This window comes from Haemorhous mexicanus, chromosome 29 (assembly GCF_027477595.1).
Source record: "Haemorhous mexicanus isolate bHaeMex1 chromosome 29, bHaeMex1.pri, whole genome shotgun sequence".
NCBI classification, from domain to species: Eukaryota; Metazoa; Chordata; class Aves; order Passeriformes; family Fringillidae; genus Haemorhous; species Haemorhous mexicanus.
This window is the reverse complement of record NC_082369.1, coordinates 3,061,068-3,080,065: the sequence shown is the minus strand read 5'-3', so window position 1 is coordinate 3,080,065 and position 18,998 is coordinate 3,061,068. Positions and strand designations below refer to the sequence as shown.

Genomic DNA, 18,998 nt, shown 5'->3' with positions numbered 1-18,998 from the left:
AAGTGCAGAACAAGCAGAAAAATCTGCTACTTAAGGAAAAAGATGAAAGTTCTAAGTGCTGATTGACTGTGAGAGCAAATGGAAATAACCACAGAAAAAGATGTTTCCATGAACACCAGAGCAGCACCGACCACTTCTCAGGAAGGAATGGGGTGGCAAAAGTTAATTTCCCTCTTCTGGAGAGTTCCCAGTGTGCAAAACACGATAAAAAAAAACCTTGTGGCCTTTTTTCTGATACTCTCAAAAAGACTACAGAGCAAAGGAAAGCTTCCACAGGGAATGCCAAAAGCTGGACCTGGACAGAATTCCAGACTGGTTTGGGTTGGGAGGGATCTCAAAGCCCATCCAGTGCCACCCCTGCCATGGCAGGGACACCTCCCACTGTCCCAGGCTGCTCCCAGCCCTGTCCAGCCTGGCCTTGGGCACTGCCAGGGATCCAGGGGCAGCCCCAGCTGCTCTGGGCACCCTGGGCCAGGGCCTGCCCACCCTGCCAGGGAACAATTCCTGCCCAAGATCCCATCCAGCCCTGCCCTCTGGCAGTGGGAGCCATTCCCCCTTGTCCTGTCCCTCCAGGCCTTGTCCCCAGTCCCTCTCCAGCTCTCCTGGAGCTCCTTCAGGCCCTGGAAGGTTTTAAGTGGAAGTTCAAGTTAATTTCTGAGCATTATGGGGAAAGCTCCTCCACAGAAGCAGCAGAACAGACTGACCAGTGCTAATTGCTACAGCAGTGAAATCATTCCTCACTGAGACAAAGCAAGTCAAGGAGGAGTTCAGGCAGGAGATCTCCTCCCTCTGCTGGTGGCTCCATGGCAGACAAACACCCCAGTGCACAGCCCCAGGACCCTCCTTGCCTTTCCACCTTCTCCAGTCCATGATTTGGGACATCTGGGACACTTTGCCCATCAGTGCAACCCAGCCCATTGTGATATCAGTGCCAAGGATGCAGTGCTAAATCCCCACACCAGTGATGACACTTTGGGTTTTTAATCCATAATTCTATGAACTATGGTTCATAAAATCCTGAAATTGGTTTGGGCTGGGAGAGACCATCCCTGGCAGTGCCCAAGGCCAGGATGGACAGGGCTGGAGCAGTCTGGGACAGTGGGAGGTGTCCCTGCCATGGCAGGGGTGGCACTGGGTGGGCTGTGAGGTCTCTCCCAAGCCAAACCATTCCAGGATTCTCTGATTCTAAGCCAGCACTGTCAGGAGTCAGAGGGAACAGGGGAGGTGCAGCTCTCTCATTTTGTGTGACTTAAACACACAAAAAATGAGTTTAGCAACAAAATCCCCTGGCAGTTGTTCAGCCTAAGCAGGACTGGTGTAAATGCACCCAATTCCCAACTCCAGCACCCTTCCCCACATCCAAGGAACTTCAGAGCCTGGTAATTTTGTTCAGAAATGTGAAAAAGTGAGACCCACCTTTTCCTGCTCCAGTAACTGTTGCAGGCTTGCTTTGTACTGAGGAGTTTTCATGTATGCCATGAACTGCATGTACTGGATCTTAAAGGAGTCTGCAAAGAAATCAGAGGAGGAATTTCAGCAGGGTAAATGCCATGTCCCTGTTTGCCCCCATTTCCTCCCTGGCCACCTCTCCTCACTTGTGTCTCCCTTGCTTTAGATTTGGACCCTAAGTCAGACAAAGCCACTGAGGATGGATTTAGGAACGTGCTGGAAAATCCTCTCCTGGCACAAAAGGAACTCTTGGATCCATCAGGTCCAAGGGAAGCCATGACCCTATCCACCCTGCCTCAAAACATTCCACAAAATCACTCCTTTGATGTAAATATCCCTCAAAAAAAAAAAAAATTACCATTTTGCCACAAAACATCCCTCAAAAATCATTCTTTTGTCAAAAAATAACCCTTCCAAAAAAAAAAAAAAAAAAAAAATCACTCCTTTGCCACAAGGTATCCCTCAAAAGTCACTCTTTTGCCACAAAATATCCCACAAGAACATTCCTTTAAAATTTACTTGTGCCACAAAATAACCCTTCAAAAAAAAAAAAAAAAATCACTCTTTGGCCACAAAATATCCCAAAAAATAGCCCTCAAAAAAAGAAATCACTCTTTTTGCCACAAAATATCCCTCAAAATTACTCTTTTGCCTCCAAAAATCACTCTTTTGCCACAAAATATCCCTTTATTCATTTTTTTTTCTCTCTCTTCCACCAGGAAGAATCCCTTCACCAGGATTTTTCTCCTGAGAAGCTTCAGCTTCTCCATGTTTTGTTCCTCTAGAATATAACCTGGGAATTGTTCATCCAAACATGTGAATTGTTTTAATTAATGGCTAATCACAGCCAGCTGTGTCAGACTCTGAGTCTGTCCCAGGTTTTTATTATTCTTCTTGTCTAGCTTCCTGATATTTCCTTTCTCTTCCTTTAGTATAGCTTAAATGTATCATTTTAGTAATGTAATATCATATGATGTAATATGATATATTATGGTATAATATGATTTAGTATGATATGATAATATAGTATAATATAAATAATAGAATAGAAAATAAATATAACAAAGTATAATATAATATACTATAATAGTAGCATAATAAAATATTAATATGATATGAATATGATATAGTATGTTAATAAATTATTATTATTATGTAGTATTTTAAAATGTCATGTACTGTAATGTAATTTAATGTAATGTGACAATATAATTAATATATTATAATTATATAATAATTATAGTATAATATAATATACTATAATATAGTATACTATCATAACATATACTATCATATACTATATTATGATATTATATGATTGATATGATATATGATATAATATATTATGATATGATATGATATATTATATAATATCAACTTTCTGAAAACTTGAAATTAATTCTCATTTTTCACCTCTTCTTGAAAACCCTCACAACACCTCAACAGAGTGCTGTTCCCCAGGATTAAAAGAATGGTTTCATTTCATATAAAGCTATTTCTGACTCAATCCAGCCTTGCTGCCTGTTGTGCCAAAGGAGAGCTGAAACACCATCACAGAATAAATGCAGAGTGAAACACCAACTTCAGCAGGGGGGACCTGTGGTGCTGCCCAAGGATGTGTCTCAGGTTCTCAGCTGTTCTTGGAATGGCTCTTGAGGTATCAAAAGTCTTTTTTCTTAGCTTCACATTCAAAGAAGAAGTTGGGATTCCTTGGCTCTGGTTCTCAAGGTTGTTTTCTTATTTTTAACTATTCCATTCTTTCTCTGACCTGCTGAGCTCTGTCCAGCAGGTCGGGTTGTGGCACACTGACCATCCTCAGGGCAGTGTTATCTTTTTGTACAAAGAACTACCTGTACTTCATTTACAATATTTTCCAACACCTATCACCTATGTCAGACACTCTGTCTCTACTCTAAACCAACCCAGAAGTGTCACCATCCCAGCAGAAGATGGAGGACAAGAAGGAGAAGGACAGGACACGCCCAGACTCCTCCATCTTGCCTCTTGAACCCCCATTCTAAAAACTCCAAAATTCTACTTTTTCACTTGCTAATAAATTAACCATTATTCTATTTAAACCATTATTTAAACTCTTGTGGCTTGTAACTCCTCACACAAAGTTGGGAATTGTTTCCATGGGCTAAAATCCAAGGCACAGGTGTGTTTGACCCCTTGCCAGGGTCTCGAGTCCTCCAGGGCAGCCAGAGGGATGTCCTGGGTTCTGACAGATGTGGGACAGGCAGGGGAAAGTGGGAAGGAGATAATTCCCCTCCTGCCCCATAAAAAAACCCCAAAGGGGGGTGGGCAGGCCTTACCTAGCAGCTTCTGTAGTGCAGGGGGGGTGGGTGTCACCAGGAGCTGGTTGGACGAATGCCGTTGCACTTTAGGAGGTAGTTGGTAAAATGGGCTATGAGGTGACTTGTAGGCATCTGGAGAGACACAAACACAACCCCAGGTCAGCACTCAGTGTTTGGGACAGGGACAGGAGCTTTGGCACTGAAAACATGGCACAGAATCCTGGCATTGGTTTGGGTTGGGAGGGACCATCCCTGGCAGTGCCCAAGGCTGGATTGGACAGGGCTGGGAGCAGCCTGGGACAGTGGGAGGTGTCCCTGCCATGGCAGGGGTGGCACTGGGTGGGCTTTGAGGTCTCTTCCAAGCCAAACCATCGTGGGATTCTGTGATTCTAAGTCAGCATTGCCAGGGAGGGCACAGAGGGAGATTTGGAATGAGATCCAGGAGCTTAGTCCATCAACACAGAACTCCAGACACGTCCACACACTGCTCCAAAGTGCTTGGAAGGGTGTCTGTGATCCATCCTCAGAGCAGCAGCTCAGAGTAGCACACAGCCCCAGCTCCTGGCTGAGTACCCACTGACAGACCCCACCCCCAGCCCCATCCATGCATAAATCACCATCAGTCACCATTAATCCCACCCCCAAACCATCAGTACATGAATGCCATCACCATTAACACATTAATCACCATCAATTCATTAATCCCACCCACGTCCCCATTAGCACATCCATCACCATCAATCCCACCACCACCACCTCAAGGGCACCCCTGCTCTGGTGACAACAGGGAAATTCTGCCACAAAATCCAACTCAGCCTGGACACAAAGGGAAAAGCAGCACATCCAGAGCTCCAGAGAGTTATCCAGGCTCTTCCAGGCCCCTGCACTCACCCTGAGGAGAGGATGAAGATGTCTGGGAGACAGTCTGAGCATGCAGAAGTTCTAGTGCAGTTTGGTTCTTCTTGGTCTTGCGCTCGGTGCTCGCCGTGTTCATTTTCTTGGGGCGCCCTCGTTTCCTCCCTGCCATTTTCCTGCCCTTCTTACTCAGCTTCTTCTTCCTGGCCTTGGAGGGAGATGGCTTTTTAACAGAATTTGCTGCAGCTTTTTCTTCTTCAGCACCAGAATCCTGAGAGATTTTGAAAAAATTTGGTCATTTCTACCTCCATGTGCAGCATTCCTTTTCAGCAAACAATAATAATGGTGTTATGTTTTTATTATTGAAATATATTTCTAATATGATATATAAATGGTAGATCAGAAATAATGGTGTTTTATTATTATTATTAAAATCTATTTCTGATTTTATATATATATAGTTATATACATTATATATCTTATCAGAAATAATGGTGTTTTATTCATATCAATAAAATATATTTCTGATATGGTACATACGTGATATATCAGAGATAATGGTGTTTTCTTTTCTTTAATGAAATATATTTCTGATATGATACATATATGATAGATCAGAAATATTGGTGTTTTATTATTAATGAAATCTATTTCTAATTATATATATCAAAAATGATATATCATATCAGAAATAATGGTGTTTCATTTTTATCAATGAAATATATTTCTGATATGATACATAAATGATATAACAGAAATAATGGTGTTTTTTAATTATTATTATTAATGAAATCTATTTCTGATTATATATATATATAAAAATATCATATCAGAAATAATGGAGTTTCATTTCTATCAATGAAATATATTTCTGATATGATATATAAACAATATATCAGAAATAATGGTGTTTCATTTTCATTATTGAAATATATTTCTGATATGATACCTATATATCAGAAATAATGGTTTTTTATTATTATTAATGAAATCTATTTCTGATTTTATATTTGTGTATATATATATATCATATCAGAAATGATGTTTCTGAAAGGAAACTGTTGCATTGTAGACACTGTGGACTTGCTTGGGATAAGAGTTGTGCTCATTCTCTTCTGGACTTATCCATCATGGGAAATGGATTTATGGAACATTTTTAAAGTTTAACAGAAGGCTCACACAGTGTGTATCTGTATGTAAACTTTGAAATAAGAAATGCTGGCTTAGAAATGCCATGGAATAGGACAGACATTGCTGAGAGAGAAATGCAACTAGAAGTAAGTTTTCAAAGGTAGCTTTACAAAGTAGATTAAATACTTTAGAGAAATAGAACTGTGAAAGATGCATTGTAGTGGGACTCACGAGGGGTAATTTCAGATTATTGGCTTTAAGGCATCTACAGCATGGTGTGGCTAAAGCTGATAGGCCAGGAAATGTTTATAATAAATTGTAATTAGGAAATAGTTGGCTTCTGATTGTGATGGCATGAATTATAACATCTGTATTGTCTCACTCTTCACATGAGAGTGAAAATGGAATAAAAGTTTTCAAAACCCCTCTCAGTTGCCCCATCTTTAAGTCAGAAAAAAAATCTAGTCCAAGAATTCATTAAAGAAAAAAAAAGCTGAGGTAGGGGAACTTCAGGCAGGGCTGGATGGGATCTTGGGCAGGAATTGTTCCCTGGCAGGGTGGGCAGGCCCTGGCACAGGGTGCCCAGAGCAGCTGGGGCTGCCCCTGGATCCCTGGCAGTGCCCAAGGCCAGGCTGGACAGGGCTGGGAGCAGCCTGGGACAGTGGGAAGTGTCCCTGCCATGGCAGGGGTGGCACTGGATGGACTCTGAGGTCCCTTCCAGACAAACTGTTCTGTGATTCTGTTACATCTGTACCTGCTGTCTAACTAAAGCTGATTATTCATCCTTCCCTGACTTCCCTACATTCTTCAACTGAATTTCACTCAAAACTCAGAGCACTACCAATACTTTATATTTTTGGCCATGAACAGGCAGTACATTTCTCACAGCATTACCCAAGAAAGGAAATGAGTCTTTGCAGAAGATCAGCACACTCTGAGCTCCATTCAGTGGGCTGTGACTCAGGGACAGCTCTGCAAACTCCTGCTGGATGCAAGCGAGGGTGGACAACCAGCTATTCATCCTGCAACACCTTTTTTTTTCTTCCTTCCAGAATTAGTGGTGCAACTCCCAAGTGCAGCTTTTATTAACTCACTCCATCACATTTTTGGGCACAGCAACAGCTCCAGAGTAAAACCTCCCACAGAGGCAGGCTGCTCCTGACTCAGAGCACGAGCTCAGGCACAGGAAACCCTCAGCACCACAAGTGCAGGATGCTCACCTTGTTCTCTTGGACCTTCGTTGGAGTCGTTGTGTTACTTTTGTTTTCTCTTTGTTGACGACGTCTAGCTGCCTCTTGTTCCTCCTGGGGACAAGGAGGGGACATTTCACCATTTCCTCAGGTTTTAGCACTTTTTAATATAGATCACCTTCTTTCCCAGCTTCGTTTTCCACAAGAAAAGGGAACAAAATTCCCCTTGGCTCAGCCCACACTCAGGTGTGAACAAATCCTCTTCCACTCCAGAGGGGATTAAATCTCAACCTCTTCCCATATTCTCCCCTCCCAGCCCCTGCTGTATCAGGTTTCATCATCATCATCATCATCATCATCATCTGATTATTATTATTGTTGTTGTTGTTGTTGTTATTAATATTATTAATATTATAATTATTAATATAATTAATCGATATTCTTTTTAAATTGTTAATATTATTAAAATGAGTGTTGTTATTCTTATTATTGTTATTATTATTTATTATATATCATATGTAAAAATTATGGAAACATATATATTAAAATATAGTACATATACATGATTTTGATTAAATAACAATAATAGCAATATTAGTGGTAATAATATTAGTAATACTACTAATACCACTAAGAATAATAACAATAACATTATAATACTATTATATCAATAATATATTAATATTATATTAATAGTGTGAATATTATTAGGATTAGTGTTATTATTATTACTATCTTTTATTATATAATATGTAAATTATATGGTAGAATGTATATAAAAATAAAGTATGTATACTTTATTATGATTAAATAACAATAGCAATAATACCAGCAATATTAGTAATGTTGATAGTAATATTAATACTAAAACCAATAACAGTACAAATAACAGCAATAATGAATAATGAATAATGAATAATGAATAATGAATAATGAATAATAATAATAATAATAATAATAGCAGCAGCTTTCCTACATCCCCAGCATTTCATGGTGATGCTTTAAAAATCTTCCACGACTGGAAATGGCAAAGCCATTAATCATCATCTTATCAAATTCAGCCAAGTTTATTGAGGTGACTAATAAAAAAATATAAAAACCAGCAACTTTTCAGGCTGATTTTCTCCCAGGCTGACAGGAAATTTCCCTGTTCAGAGAAAAATCTCTTTTTCTCTCAGAAAAAAAAAAGAAAAACTTCTTTCAGACAGGAAATTTCCAAGAGCTCAGTCAAAGCCTTTCCTGCACCTTCCAGGTGAGGTTTAATCTGCTAAATATTTCAGGCAATCCAACACTCCTTTGATTTAAGCACATTATCAACCAGACCAGTGGCAGGTTGAAGTGTGAAAAGCAGGGAAGGTCAGAAGTACCCTGATTTTTATATTTTTTCCTCTAAGAAGTCTTTTTTTGCCCCAAATTTGAGTGGAGCCATCTGAAACAATTCCCTTTCAGGGCCCCCATGAGTCTGTTCTTACAGAGCCAGTCAGCCTGAGGATGAACATTCACCTGAAATTTTAAATTAAGTGGCCTCACTTAATTCTCTTCCTGGGAATCCACTGATTATTTCAGGTTAACCCAGCCCTGCACAGTCCCAAAAACTCTCTGGCATTTGAATTCCACGTGCAACAGCCCAGGCTGCAGCAAATGACAGCTCACTCAGTGCCTCCAATGGCACATCCCAAAAGGAACATTCCAGAGCATTGCTCAGCCTCATTCAGGAGCTGAGCACTGGGACAGATTCAAACCATCGTTCCCTTCTTTAATTCCAGTTCTTTAATGAAGAAATAGCTCATTACAGACCTCCAGTGCAAGGTAAAAGCACCTTGGGGCTGCCCCATTAATTCTCTATTAGAAATCCCTTGGACATGATTGAATTAGTGCTTGATGGCATCTGAGACTTCCCTTCAATTAGCTCCATGTTCTTTGCCTAGCAAGAAAATCTGATTTCCAATCAATTCTGTCCACCTGTGATTCAATTTCTCACAGTGGCTGCTCCCTTACTCAGAGTTTTCTACAGAAAATGATTGAAACTTACCCTGAGTTTTGGATTTTTGAGACTAGAAAAATAGTTTTCAAGCTGAAAATAGAAAGAGAAGAGAGTCATCCTCAAAACCATGACAGATGAACACAGAAGAATAAAATATTAGCTGAAAACAAGTGCAGAACTGCAGAAATTCTGACTGCTTTGCTTTGATAAGCTACATCAAGAAGCCATTTCCATTCATTCTTTTCAGGCAGCCAGCCTGTTGTGTAACAGGGCATAATCCAACCTCTACAAGGTTTTATCATCCTCCACCACTGCTGCCTTGTTTTAAAGCTTTGTGTCACATATCTCCCCTCAGCACAGGCTGATTTTCAATGAAGTTATTTGCACTGGAGCTGCTGCACCCTCGTACTCCACCATTTATCTGCACTCTGGCACATTCCTGAACAAAAGCTTTATTAGACTGCAGCAGAGGAAGGAAACCAGCATTTCTATCCCACTGCAAAAACCTTGGGGTGGGATAAATGATTTGTCCACGAAAAATTTCATTTCCAAAGGGTTTGTTGGGTTTATGAGAGGCTTGGGGGCTTTTTGGTGAGGGGTTGGTGGGTTGTTTTTTTTTTTTGGGGGGGGGGGGCTGTTGCATGGGTTATTCATTGTTGTTGGTTGGGTTTGGGGTTTTTTGGGGTTTTTGGGGTTTTTTTTAGTTTTCTTTAATTAAAAAAAAAAAAAAACAGTGAATGCATCATCATTGTTATGGAGCTTGGGCTGCTTCTCCAGCAGCTGAGAATTCTACTAAAATTGAGATTTACTGTTTGAATATGACTGAATGAAATGGCCTGTGCACCACAGAGGAATCAAAGCCCCACTGAGTCTTTCCTCTGTGAGGAAAGGACAGCAGCAGAGCCCAACTCTGGGCAGCTGCAGAAGGGATTTTATCAGGGAACCTCTGCAGCTGCAGTAACCCAGCACTGCCCTGAACCCCAGGGGTGTGGAGCCCTGAACAGGCAGTTTGCACACCCAGGTGTGCAAACCCACAAGGGGCAGGAGCACAAGGCCAGGCAGAAGGATGTGGAGCTGCAAGTGCTGCCAGGAGCAGGGCACAGGCAGCCCTGGTACTCACTATGGTTCTGTCAATGGTGTGCAGGTAGTAGGAGACTGGCTTCCCCGTCCAGGACACTGAGCCCTTCAGTGGTGACAGCTCCACCACCCTCATGATAGTGCCAATATCTGTGGGGGAGAGGGGACACTCAGCTGAGAGCAGCCAGGCACCACGTGCAGCACTCACATGCCCTCTGAACACAGACACACAGTGCTCTCTCTCAGGTTTTTTCCTGGAGAAGCACAGAGGGAAAACAGCTCTTATCTCATTTACTGCTCCTGTTCTGTTGTGAACATGTAGAATGGGCTACAAGATTATTTACCTAAAAAAATTCAATTATTAGATTCCAGTAATAGTGTTTTAATTCACTGATCAATTAGATCCACATATGTGTGTCAGGACTGTCAGCTGACAGTCACAAGTTTTCAATAGTAGTTAAAACTTAGAGGTAATTATTATATAATATAAGAAAAAGAATATAATTAATCTAATATAGTATGATATATTATAATATAATATAATATATATATATAAGAAATGTAATTAATATATATTATAATTATGATATAATATAAGAAATGTAATTAATAAAATATAATATGTGAAAAGAGAAATCATAATATAATAAAATGTAATTTAATATAATATATACTATATTATGTATTAGATATTATATAATATGATATACTAGATATTCTATGACATTATGTGATATACTATGGCATTCTATGATATTATATACTATGATATAATATACTATGATATGATATAATATTATAAAAATCTCTTCCTTATAGTATATTATAAGGGAATAGAGTAGAAATAAAATATAAAAGAAATATAATATATTTAATAAAATATACCATGCTATTATAAGATAAAATATATAATAAAATGTAATTATGTAATATAATATAATATGCTATAATATGCTATAATGTAATATAATGAATATGATGTAATATGATGTATTATGATATGATTTACTATGATATAGTAAACTATGATATCATACACTATGATATGATATAATATGATATAGTATGATACAATATGATAAATATTTTCATTATAGTATAATATATAATAGAATAGAGTAGAAATAGAATATAAAAGAAATATAATATATTTAATAAAATATACCATGATATTCTAAGTTAAAATATATTATAATAAAATGTACTTATGTAATGTAATATAATGAATTTAATGTAATATAATGTAACATGACATGATATACCATGATATAGTATACTATGATATAATATAATATGCTATGTGATATAATATGACATAGTATGATATATTATGATATAAATCTTTTCATTATGGTATAATATAGTTTTAATAAAGCAAATATTCAGCATTCCAAAGCCATGGAGTCAGGTGCCAATCATTTTCCTTCGTCAGGGGTGCCCTGATTTTACAATAACCAACCCAGAGAAATCTGGTTTGCAGATCCTCCAGGAAAACACTGCTGGGAGTTTCAAGGGAATTTCTTCCTGTCTGCTACGTGCACCCCACAGGAAACAACATGTGGGATGTACCTTGGAGCCAGCCAGCCCAGGCTGAGGTAGTTCTGGCCAGCAGAGCTGTGTCCCAGACAGCTTTTCCAAGGAACACCACATGTGTGTGACAGGGATGAATTAAACAGCCCAGAACGTCACCAGCCCAGCCCCTGTCAGCTGCAGCTGCCCCACATTTGGACTGGGCACAAACATGGTTTGGGTTTGTTTTCTTGTCTCTATTTGTTTTGTTCTCCAGGATAAATAGTTTGGGGATGTGCCTTAAACATTCCCACATCCACTGAGCCAGTGGCAGGGCTGCAGGAGAAATTATGGCACGTTTCTAATTAAACAAAAATGACCCAGAAGAGGCCAAAAGCAAGGTTTGGGATTCAGCAACCTCAACCACTACTTTAACCACATTTTAATGCTTGTTTTCATTTGTCCCAACTCTTTCCACGTTTCCACTTCTTCCCACAGATGGAACCACTAAGGACAAAAGTAGAATTAAGGGAACCGGCGCCTCCTTCTTAAAGCTTGATCTTTCCCAGGGTTTTGTAGAAATTATTTAAATGTTCCTATCCCAGATCACAGTGTCTGACAGACAGGTGAGACGTGACTCAAGGCATGCTCAGGCACCAAAAAAAGCCTTGATGAATACAAGTGTTCTGGCAAACCTTGTGGGGCAGCACAGAGGCAGCAGAGCAGTGACAGCCCCTGCTCCATGTGCAGGACCCTGGCCAAGCTGGGGATGGCATTGCCCTGGGAGTGTCACTTTATTCTCACAATTCCCCCTGTTTGTAGCAGACTAAGGTCTTTCTTTCAGGGCCTTTTATCTGAATCCCTGGAAGTTTCCTACTGGCAAAACCTGTTGGCTCCCTTTTTGCTAGAGCCTCTCACCCATCCAAACTGCAATTAATCATCTCAATATAATTTTAACATCAGCATTTCCATTCAGCATTAAAAACCAGCTGAGATCTGAGAGTTCAGCGTTCTAGAAAACACTCCCAATGAATCCAGGCTGGGCTGAGAGCTGGGGTGGGATAAAGGTCTGGCCCAACGGGCAGAGGTACCAGGGCTGCTCTGAGGTGAAAGAGCAGAAAATGCTGGCCTCAATCTCCCAAAAACAGCAGAGAGAGGGGAATGGGCAAAATCCAGGAAAGAAAAGGCTTGAGAGGCCAAAGCCCTGTATTTTTGTGGGCAGGTCTCATTGAAACATCTCCAAATGCATTCTTGGATTTCCTCAGCTCTGGTGGGCTCTGCAAGAGAGCCCAAGTTTCACTCAGGCTCTCTTTGCCTCATCAGCAAACTGACAGCCTGGTCCCAGCTCTCCCAGTTGTTCCAGGAGCATCACTCCACCCTTTTTCCCTTTCATTTTCAAGTCCATGCCCCCAAAGAATTGGCAGTCCAGCACCCAAAGTTCAACAAGGTTCCAAACCACCAGAGGCCTCAGAACAGAATTTCAAATAGGAAAGAAAAGTGCAGGTTTGGGTGCCTGATGTGTGGGACATCCACAGGAATTTCAGCTTAAAAATAACTCCCAAGGGCACAATTTACTTCATGACAGTCCGAAAATTACTGTTCTTCAAAAGCAGTTTGGGCCAAAATCAGACAGAGATTTGGAACTCAGTGAGTTGCTTGCCATGTTTGCACAGGGAGGGAGTGAGGGGGGGTTGATTTAAGGAAAATTTAGCACTGGAAACAGTAAATACATGTAAAGCCCAGCTTGGACTGCTCTCATGCTTGAGAAATTTCATTTTAAAACCTGAACTGGAAGGGACCCACAAAGAACATCAGTCCAGCTTCTGCACAGACACCCCAGGTTCAACAGTGAAAGTCTGACAAGGTCAAAACCAACCACAGGGAATGTCCCAAAACCTCCCTGAACTGCAGCTCATGTCCCTGCAGGGCACAAGGCTGCCAAACATTGAGTCTGGCCTGCTCACAGGAGAAGGAAACCACGACCCTGTGCTGGCACTGAACCAGACCCAGGGCCTGGGTGTGTCTGGGAGAGGTTTGTTTGCTCAATGCACAGCACAGGAGATGTTCAAAGTTGAACATTTCACACAATCCTGGAATGGTTTGAGTTGGGAGGGACCTCAAACCCCTCAAGTGCCATGGCAGGGACACCTCCCACTGTCCCAGGCTGCTCCCAGCCCTGTCCAGCCTGGCCTTGGGCACTGCCAGGGATCCAGGGGCAGCCCCAGCTGCTCTGGGCACCCTGGGCCAGGGCCTGCCCACCCTGCCAGGGAACAATTCCTGCCCTTCAGGCCCTGCCAGGGGCTCTGAGCTCTGCCTGGAGTCTTCTCCTCTCCAGGTGAGCACCCCCAGCTCTCCCAGCACAGAAGCAAAGCAGATTATTTCAGTCCCTAATTCCTGGTTCCAGCCCTGGCTCCCCAAGGACTGACACATCTGAACCCATTTCTGCTCTCACTGAAATCCAGGGCACTGCTGCAATACTTTGGCTTCAAGTCACAGGGCTTGGGATCTGCAGGGGGCTCTGAGCTCTCCCTGGAGCCTTCTCCTCTCCAGGTGAGCACCCCCAGCCCTGCCAGCCTGGCTCCACAGCCTCTAAGGCTCAGGAATCCTGCCTGGTGGGATTGACCTGCCTGGATTTAGGGTGTAGGGAACTCCCCTGTGAGTCAGGGCTGCTCTTTGTGGCTGAAGGAATGAATCACACCCTTGAACTCCTGATTTCTCTGCAGCTCAGGGACACGCTGATGGAACCAACACCAAAACACAGCAGCACAAACCCCATCAAAAGTGTCTGCTCCTCTCTTTAAATTGATTCTAAATTGATTTGAAATTGTCCTCTCCTCTTTTTAAATTGATTTTAAGTACCTGTGACTTGGTGTGCCCTAACAATCCAACAGCATTTTCTACTTAAACAACTCTAAAAAGCAGTAACACCCCCCAGACATTTTCAGATAATGAACATCCACAACTGTAATGAACAATAAAAAGGGCAATCATACCACTCAAGTTTCGACTGTTAATTCTAAAATTTAGAGGTGCAAAAGGTTTTGAGGACACAATTCTCCCACCTGGAAAAAAGAGAAAAAAAACCCAAAGAGCAGAGTCAGCTCCATTATTTGTTCTAGAAGTAACTACTAATTAAATATAACCCAGTACAGAGCCCTAAAGAGCAGCCCTATAACACTGCCCCTTGTATAGCATTAAAAATAAATAAATCCCTTAATTCTCATTCTGAGAGCCCCAAGAAAGCAAATCCATGATTCCTGCCAGGTGACACCTCAAGGATCATTTAAAATGACAGATTTGAAAGACTTGGGGGAAAAAAAAGAGCATGTTAATTCTCAGTGGCAATCTAAAGAAATTTCAATTATCTCCATCCTACTTGGGATCTTTTATGCACAAACCCCAAAAGCCCTTTAATTTAGAGGCCACTAATCTCCATTTCATGGGTATTTGGGGTCATTCAGCAGAGCCTGAAGCACACTCTGGGAAGAGAAATCAGGTTTCATCATTGTAAAGGGTTCTTGAAACATCTCCACCTTCCCACTGCTCCCAAGCCATCATTAAACAAGTTTGAAAACTGAAAAACAATCCAGTTAAATTAAAGAAAACAGCTCAAGTTTGGGGGTTTTATGGTTTGCAGCAGAGCCCAAAAGTCACATTATTTATTTCAGCACAAAGCTGTGCCATGGGAAGCCACAGCTGCTTTGTTCACACCACATATTTTTCTTTTCAGAAATTGTTATTTCTGTCTTTTCTGCCACAACCAAGTAAAATTGTTACTTATCCCAGTGGTTAAGAGCAAAGAAAAGACCCCCAGGGCAATGGAGAGGCCAGGATGGGGTGAGGAGGTGTCCCCAGGCTGCAGTGTGGCTCCTCAGCAGCACCCAGTGACACTGTCCCAGATTTTATGGAATTGTGGAATCATTAAGGTTGGGAAAGATCTTTAAGATCATCAAGTCCAACCATCAAAGTCCATCCCACCAAACCCTCTCCCCAAGTGCCACATCCCCACAGGTTTGGAGCATTTCCAAAATCAGGAGTTAATACCCAGCTTAAATGAGCCAGCTCTGAACAGAAGTGAATTCTGTATGGAATTACAGATTGGCCTTCCAAAGCTGTGCCTTGCAGCCAAGAGTCATGCAATGGGTTGGGCTGGAAGGAGTTCAAAGCTCACCCAGTGCCACCCCCTGCCATGGCAGGGACACCTTCCACTGTCCCAGGCTGCTCCAAGCCCTGTCCAGCCTGGCCCTGGACACTTCCAAGGATCCAGGAAATTTGGCCTTGGCTGTTGGGTGTTTGGTGGGCTCCCAAAAGAGGGAAGGATGGACCAGCAGCTCCTCCCATCCCCACCCTGCTCCAGAGTCTTCCCAGCAGAGGGGATGCTCCAAGGAGCCAGGCAGGTCTGGGCAGACACAAAGGGGGGAAGAACAAATCCCACTGTGCTGCAGCCACTTAACCCAAGGCACAGAACAAACCCCAAAGCCTGGTTTTGCCAGCTGGAACCGAGCCCCCTCCCACCCCAGCTCCCACAGGAATGAGGAAACAAGGAGGAAACATTTCCAGTTGGATTTACCTTCCTTCATGTTGGCAAAGCGCTCCTTCAGCTGGTGATCCACCTCGGGCCCGAAGGCAAAATTATTCACAAAAATAACACTGCAAAACAAGGATCCAGGTAAAGATCAGGGAGCCAGGAACACCCCACCAGGACCCCCAGTCACAGCACAGCCACTTGGAGCCCTGCCAGCCACTCCTGCCATGGACAAACCTGCTTGTCCCCAACTCTACAGCTCCTGTCACCCAAAACATGGAGAGCAACACTCAGCTCTTCATCCTGCTACTTCTTGGTGGGGACTTAAAATCTCCCAGCAAAGGATCAAAATGTATTTTAGAATCATAAAATTGTTTGGGTTGGAAGGGACCTTAAAGCTCATCCAGTGCCACCCCTGCCATGGCAGGGACAACTCCCAGTGTGCTCCAAGCCCTGTCCAGCCTGGCCTTGGACATTTCCATGGATCTGGGGCAGCCACAGCTGCTTTGGGCAATCTGTTTCAATTCCAGCTCCAAATTCCCCTTAATGCCAGAAGACATCTGAGAACATCTTCCCTGTCCTAAACCCAGCACTTCAGCCCTACCCACAACAGAGGAATTACATCTTTGGGTCTGGGTTAAGAAATTCAGTGAGGGGAGAGGTTGTCCCTGGAAAAAAACCAATCATATGGAAACAAAGAAATCTGCACAGAGGTAGAATCCCACAAATGACAAAAGGGCTTAGGAAAGAAACAGAGCATGGCACAGATTAAAAAAGAACCACCCCTTTAGTTTAAAGGTCTAATCAGCCTGCCAGGCTGATTGTCCCTGGTGCCCATCTGGTGACCAGGCTGCAACCAGAGTCCCCAACACTTCTTGGAAGTGGTTGAGCTCCCTGCTGAATGAACATGTCAGGGCTGGCATGGAGATCAGGGCAAGGTTCTTCCCCCCGAGGGTGCTGGGCACTGCCCAGGCTCCCCAGGGAATGGTCCCAAGGCTGCCAGAGCTCCAGGAGCCTTTGGACACAGAATCACAGAATTCCCAGAATCACTGGGTTGGAAGAGACCTCCAAGATCATCGAGTCCAACCCAGCCCCAGCACCCCAACTGAACCCTGGCACCCAGTGCCACATCCAGGCTTTGTTAAACACCCCCAGGGATGGGGACTGCACCACCTCCCCGGGCAGCCATTGCAGAACTCCATCACCCTTCCCATGGAAAACTGAAAGAATGATAAACTTTTCCCAATTATCCCAACCTATATTTTTTTCCTAATACCCAACCTGAATTTCCCTTGTCACAGCTCGAGGCTGTGTGCTCTGGTTCTGTCAGTTCCTGGAGAAAGAGCCCAGCCCCAGCTGAGCACAGGCACCTTCCAGGAGCTGCAGAGTGATCAGGGCACCCCTGAGTCTCCTTTTCTCCAGGCTGAGCACCCCCAGCTCCCCCAGGGGTTCCTCCCAGGGTTTGTGTTCCCAGCCCCTCCCTGACAGAGCTCTCAGGGCTGCTCAGGGTGGGGGTGTTGGGGTGGCTGGGCAGGGCCAGGGGCTGCACTGATCATCCCTGAGGGTCCCTTCCAGCTCAGGATACTCCAGGATTCTATAAAGTGTTAAATCCATGCTGGCCTATTGTTCCCACATGAAGAACTGATTTCTTTGCAGGAAAATTCCCTTCCCAGTGCCTCCACACATGAAACATGTTCAACAAGGACACAGGGAGTTTAAGAGCAGCACTCAAAGCTATTAAAAACCACGAATGAAAAAAATGTTTATGCACCAAGGGAAAAAAAAAGTTATTCTTGCTACGCCTTGCTCTTGGAAATTTGGGAAACCCTGCCTGGCAAGTAAAGCTAGCAGGGGTTTCTTCCTCCTCCTCCCCATGTGCCAAAAAAAAAAAAAAAGGCCTTGCAAAGGAGCCAAACATATTAATGGGACTAGAAAACATCCAGGAGAGGAAGGGGAAAAGCCAGAGCCTGCAGATGTGTTTTTATAGTGTTCACTGGCACAGGATGCTGTGAGTGCGTGCCGGGCACAGGAACCCGAATCCCCTTGGGCTCAGCCCTCCTTCCAGGAGGTTTTGCCAAGCCACAGGCACAGGGATCCCCTGGAACACACAGGGAACCATGGCCTGGGAGCAGCCCCATCCCTGGGAGTGTCCAAGGCCAGACTGAAGAGGGCCTGAGGTGCAGGAAGCTGTCAGAGGTGGCACTGGATGGAATTTAAGGTCCTTTCCAACTTAAACCATTCCAGAATTCCCTGATCCTGCCCCAGAGCGAGGTGGAGCAGCACTGAGACACACAGAGAGTGCCATGCCACACAAACCAAACATCTCCCAGCACTTCTGGGTGCAGCCAGAGCTCCTGCAGCCAAAAATTTCTCAAAAAAATTTAAATTAATTCCGAGGAAAGTTGCCAGGGCAGCAGAGGATTGTGCACTTGGAATAACAAGCAACAAAGCCAAACCCAAGTGTGCTGCAAGGCTGGGACAAGTCTGTCCACAAATTAAAAGGCACCTCCAGAAGAAAGTGAGGGGCAGAATCCTGCAGGAGTCACCAGCCTGGGAGACACCTCCTGCAGGCTCTCACAAGCAGAGCTTTGGGAGCAACCCAGAAATTGCCACAAGTGTCAAGGCTTTCAGAGCCCTCTTTGACAACTGCCTTCCATTCCCCCACATAACAGGGTGGCCCAGAAGGTCATATAAAAATAAAGAGGTTTTTTCTACCCATAAGGCTTGAAAGAATGCAAAGCTTTAAAAATATAGATGACTTTTATTGCTTTTAACAAATTTACTCCCTTTCTGCTCCCTCAGAAAGAAGCCCAACCCTCTGTGCAGTGCTCCACATAAATAAATCTTCAAGACAATTAGTTTAAATGAACTTTCAATTTAAGTTGAAATAAACTCACTTGGGTCTTTTCCTTTTTATTAGAGGGAAAGTGAGCCTGTGTGCCCCAATAGCCAAGAGAAAGAGTGTTTTGCCAGAATCCCTG

The 18,998-nt window shown here is 43.0% G+C and overlaps 1 protein-coding gene across 9 annotated transcripts in view; it reads right to left on the bottom strand.

Annotated features, from left to right (window-relative positions):
• DOT1L (DOT1 like histone lysine methyltransferase) overlaps nt 1–18,998 on the bottom strand; it is an 85,401-nt gene that overhangs the window by 25,710 nt on the left and 40,693 nt on the right. For 8 of the 9 annotated variants that reach the window (XR_009489718.1, XM_059870177.1, XM_059870174.1 and 5 more), the window contains 8 exons: nt 16,063–16,142; nt 14,486–14,554; nt 10,027–10,133; nt 8,955–8,996; nt 6,953–7,036; nt 4,638–4,872; nt 3,765–3,878; nt 1,417–1,508 (listed from right to left, as the gene is read on the bottom strand). Coding sequence is in view for 8 of the 9 variants with exons in the window: in XM_059870177.1 (XP_059726160.1) it covers nt 1,417–1,508; nt 3,765–3,878; nt 4,638–4,872; nt 6,953–7,036; nt 8,955–8,996; nt 10,027–10,133; nt 14,486–14,554; nt 16,063–16,142 (823 nt within the window). In the remaining variant the exon portion in view is untranslated. The remainder of the gene's footprint in view (nt 1–1,416; nt 1,509–3,764; nt 3,879–4,637; nt 4,873–6,952; nt 7,037–8,954; nt 8,997–10,026; nt 10,134–14,485; nt 14,555–16,062; nt 16,143–18,998) is intronic. The other variant, XM_059870175.1, reaches the window with a different exon arrangement.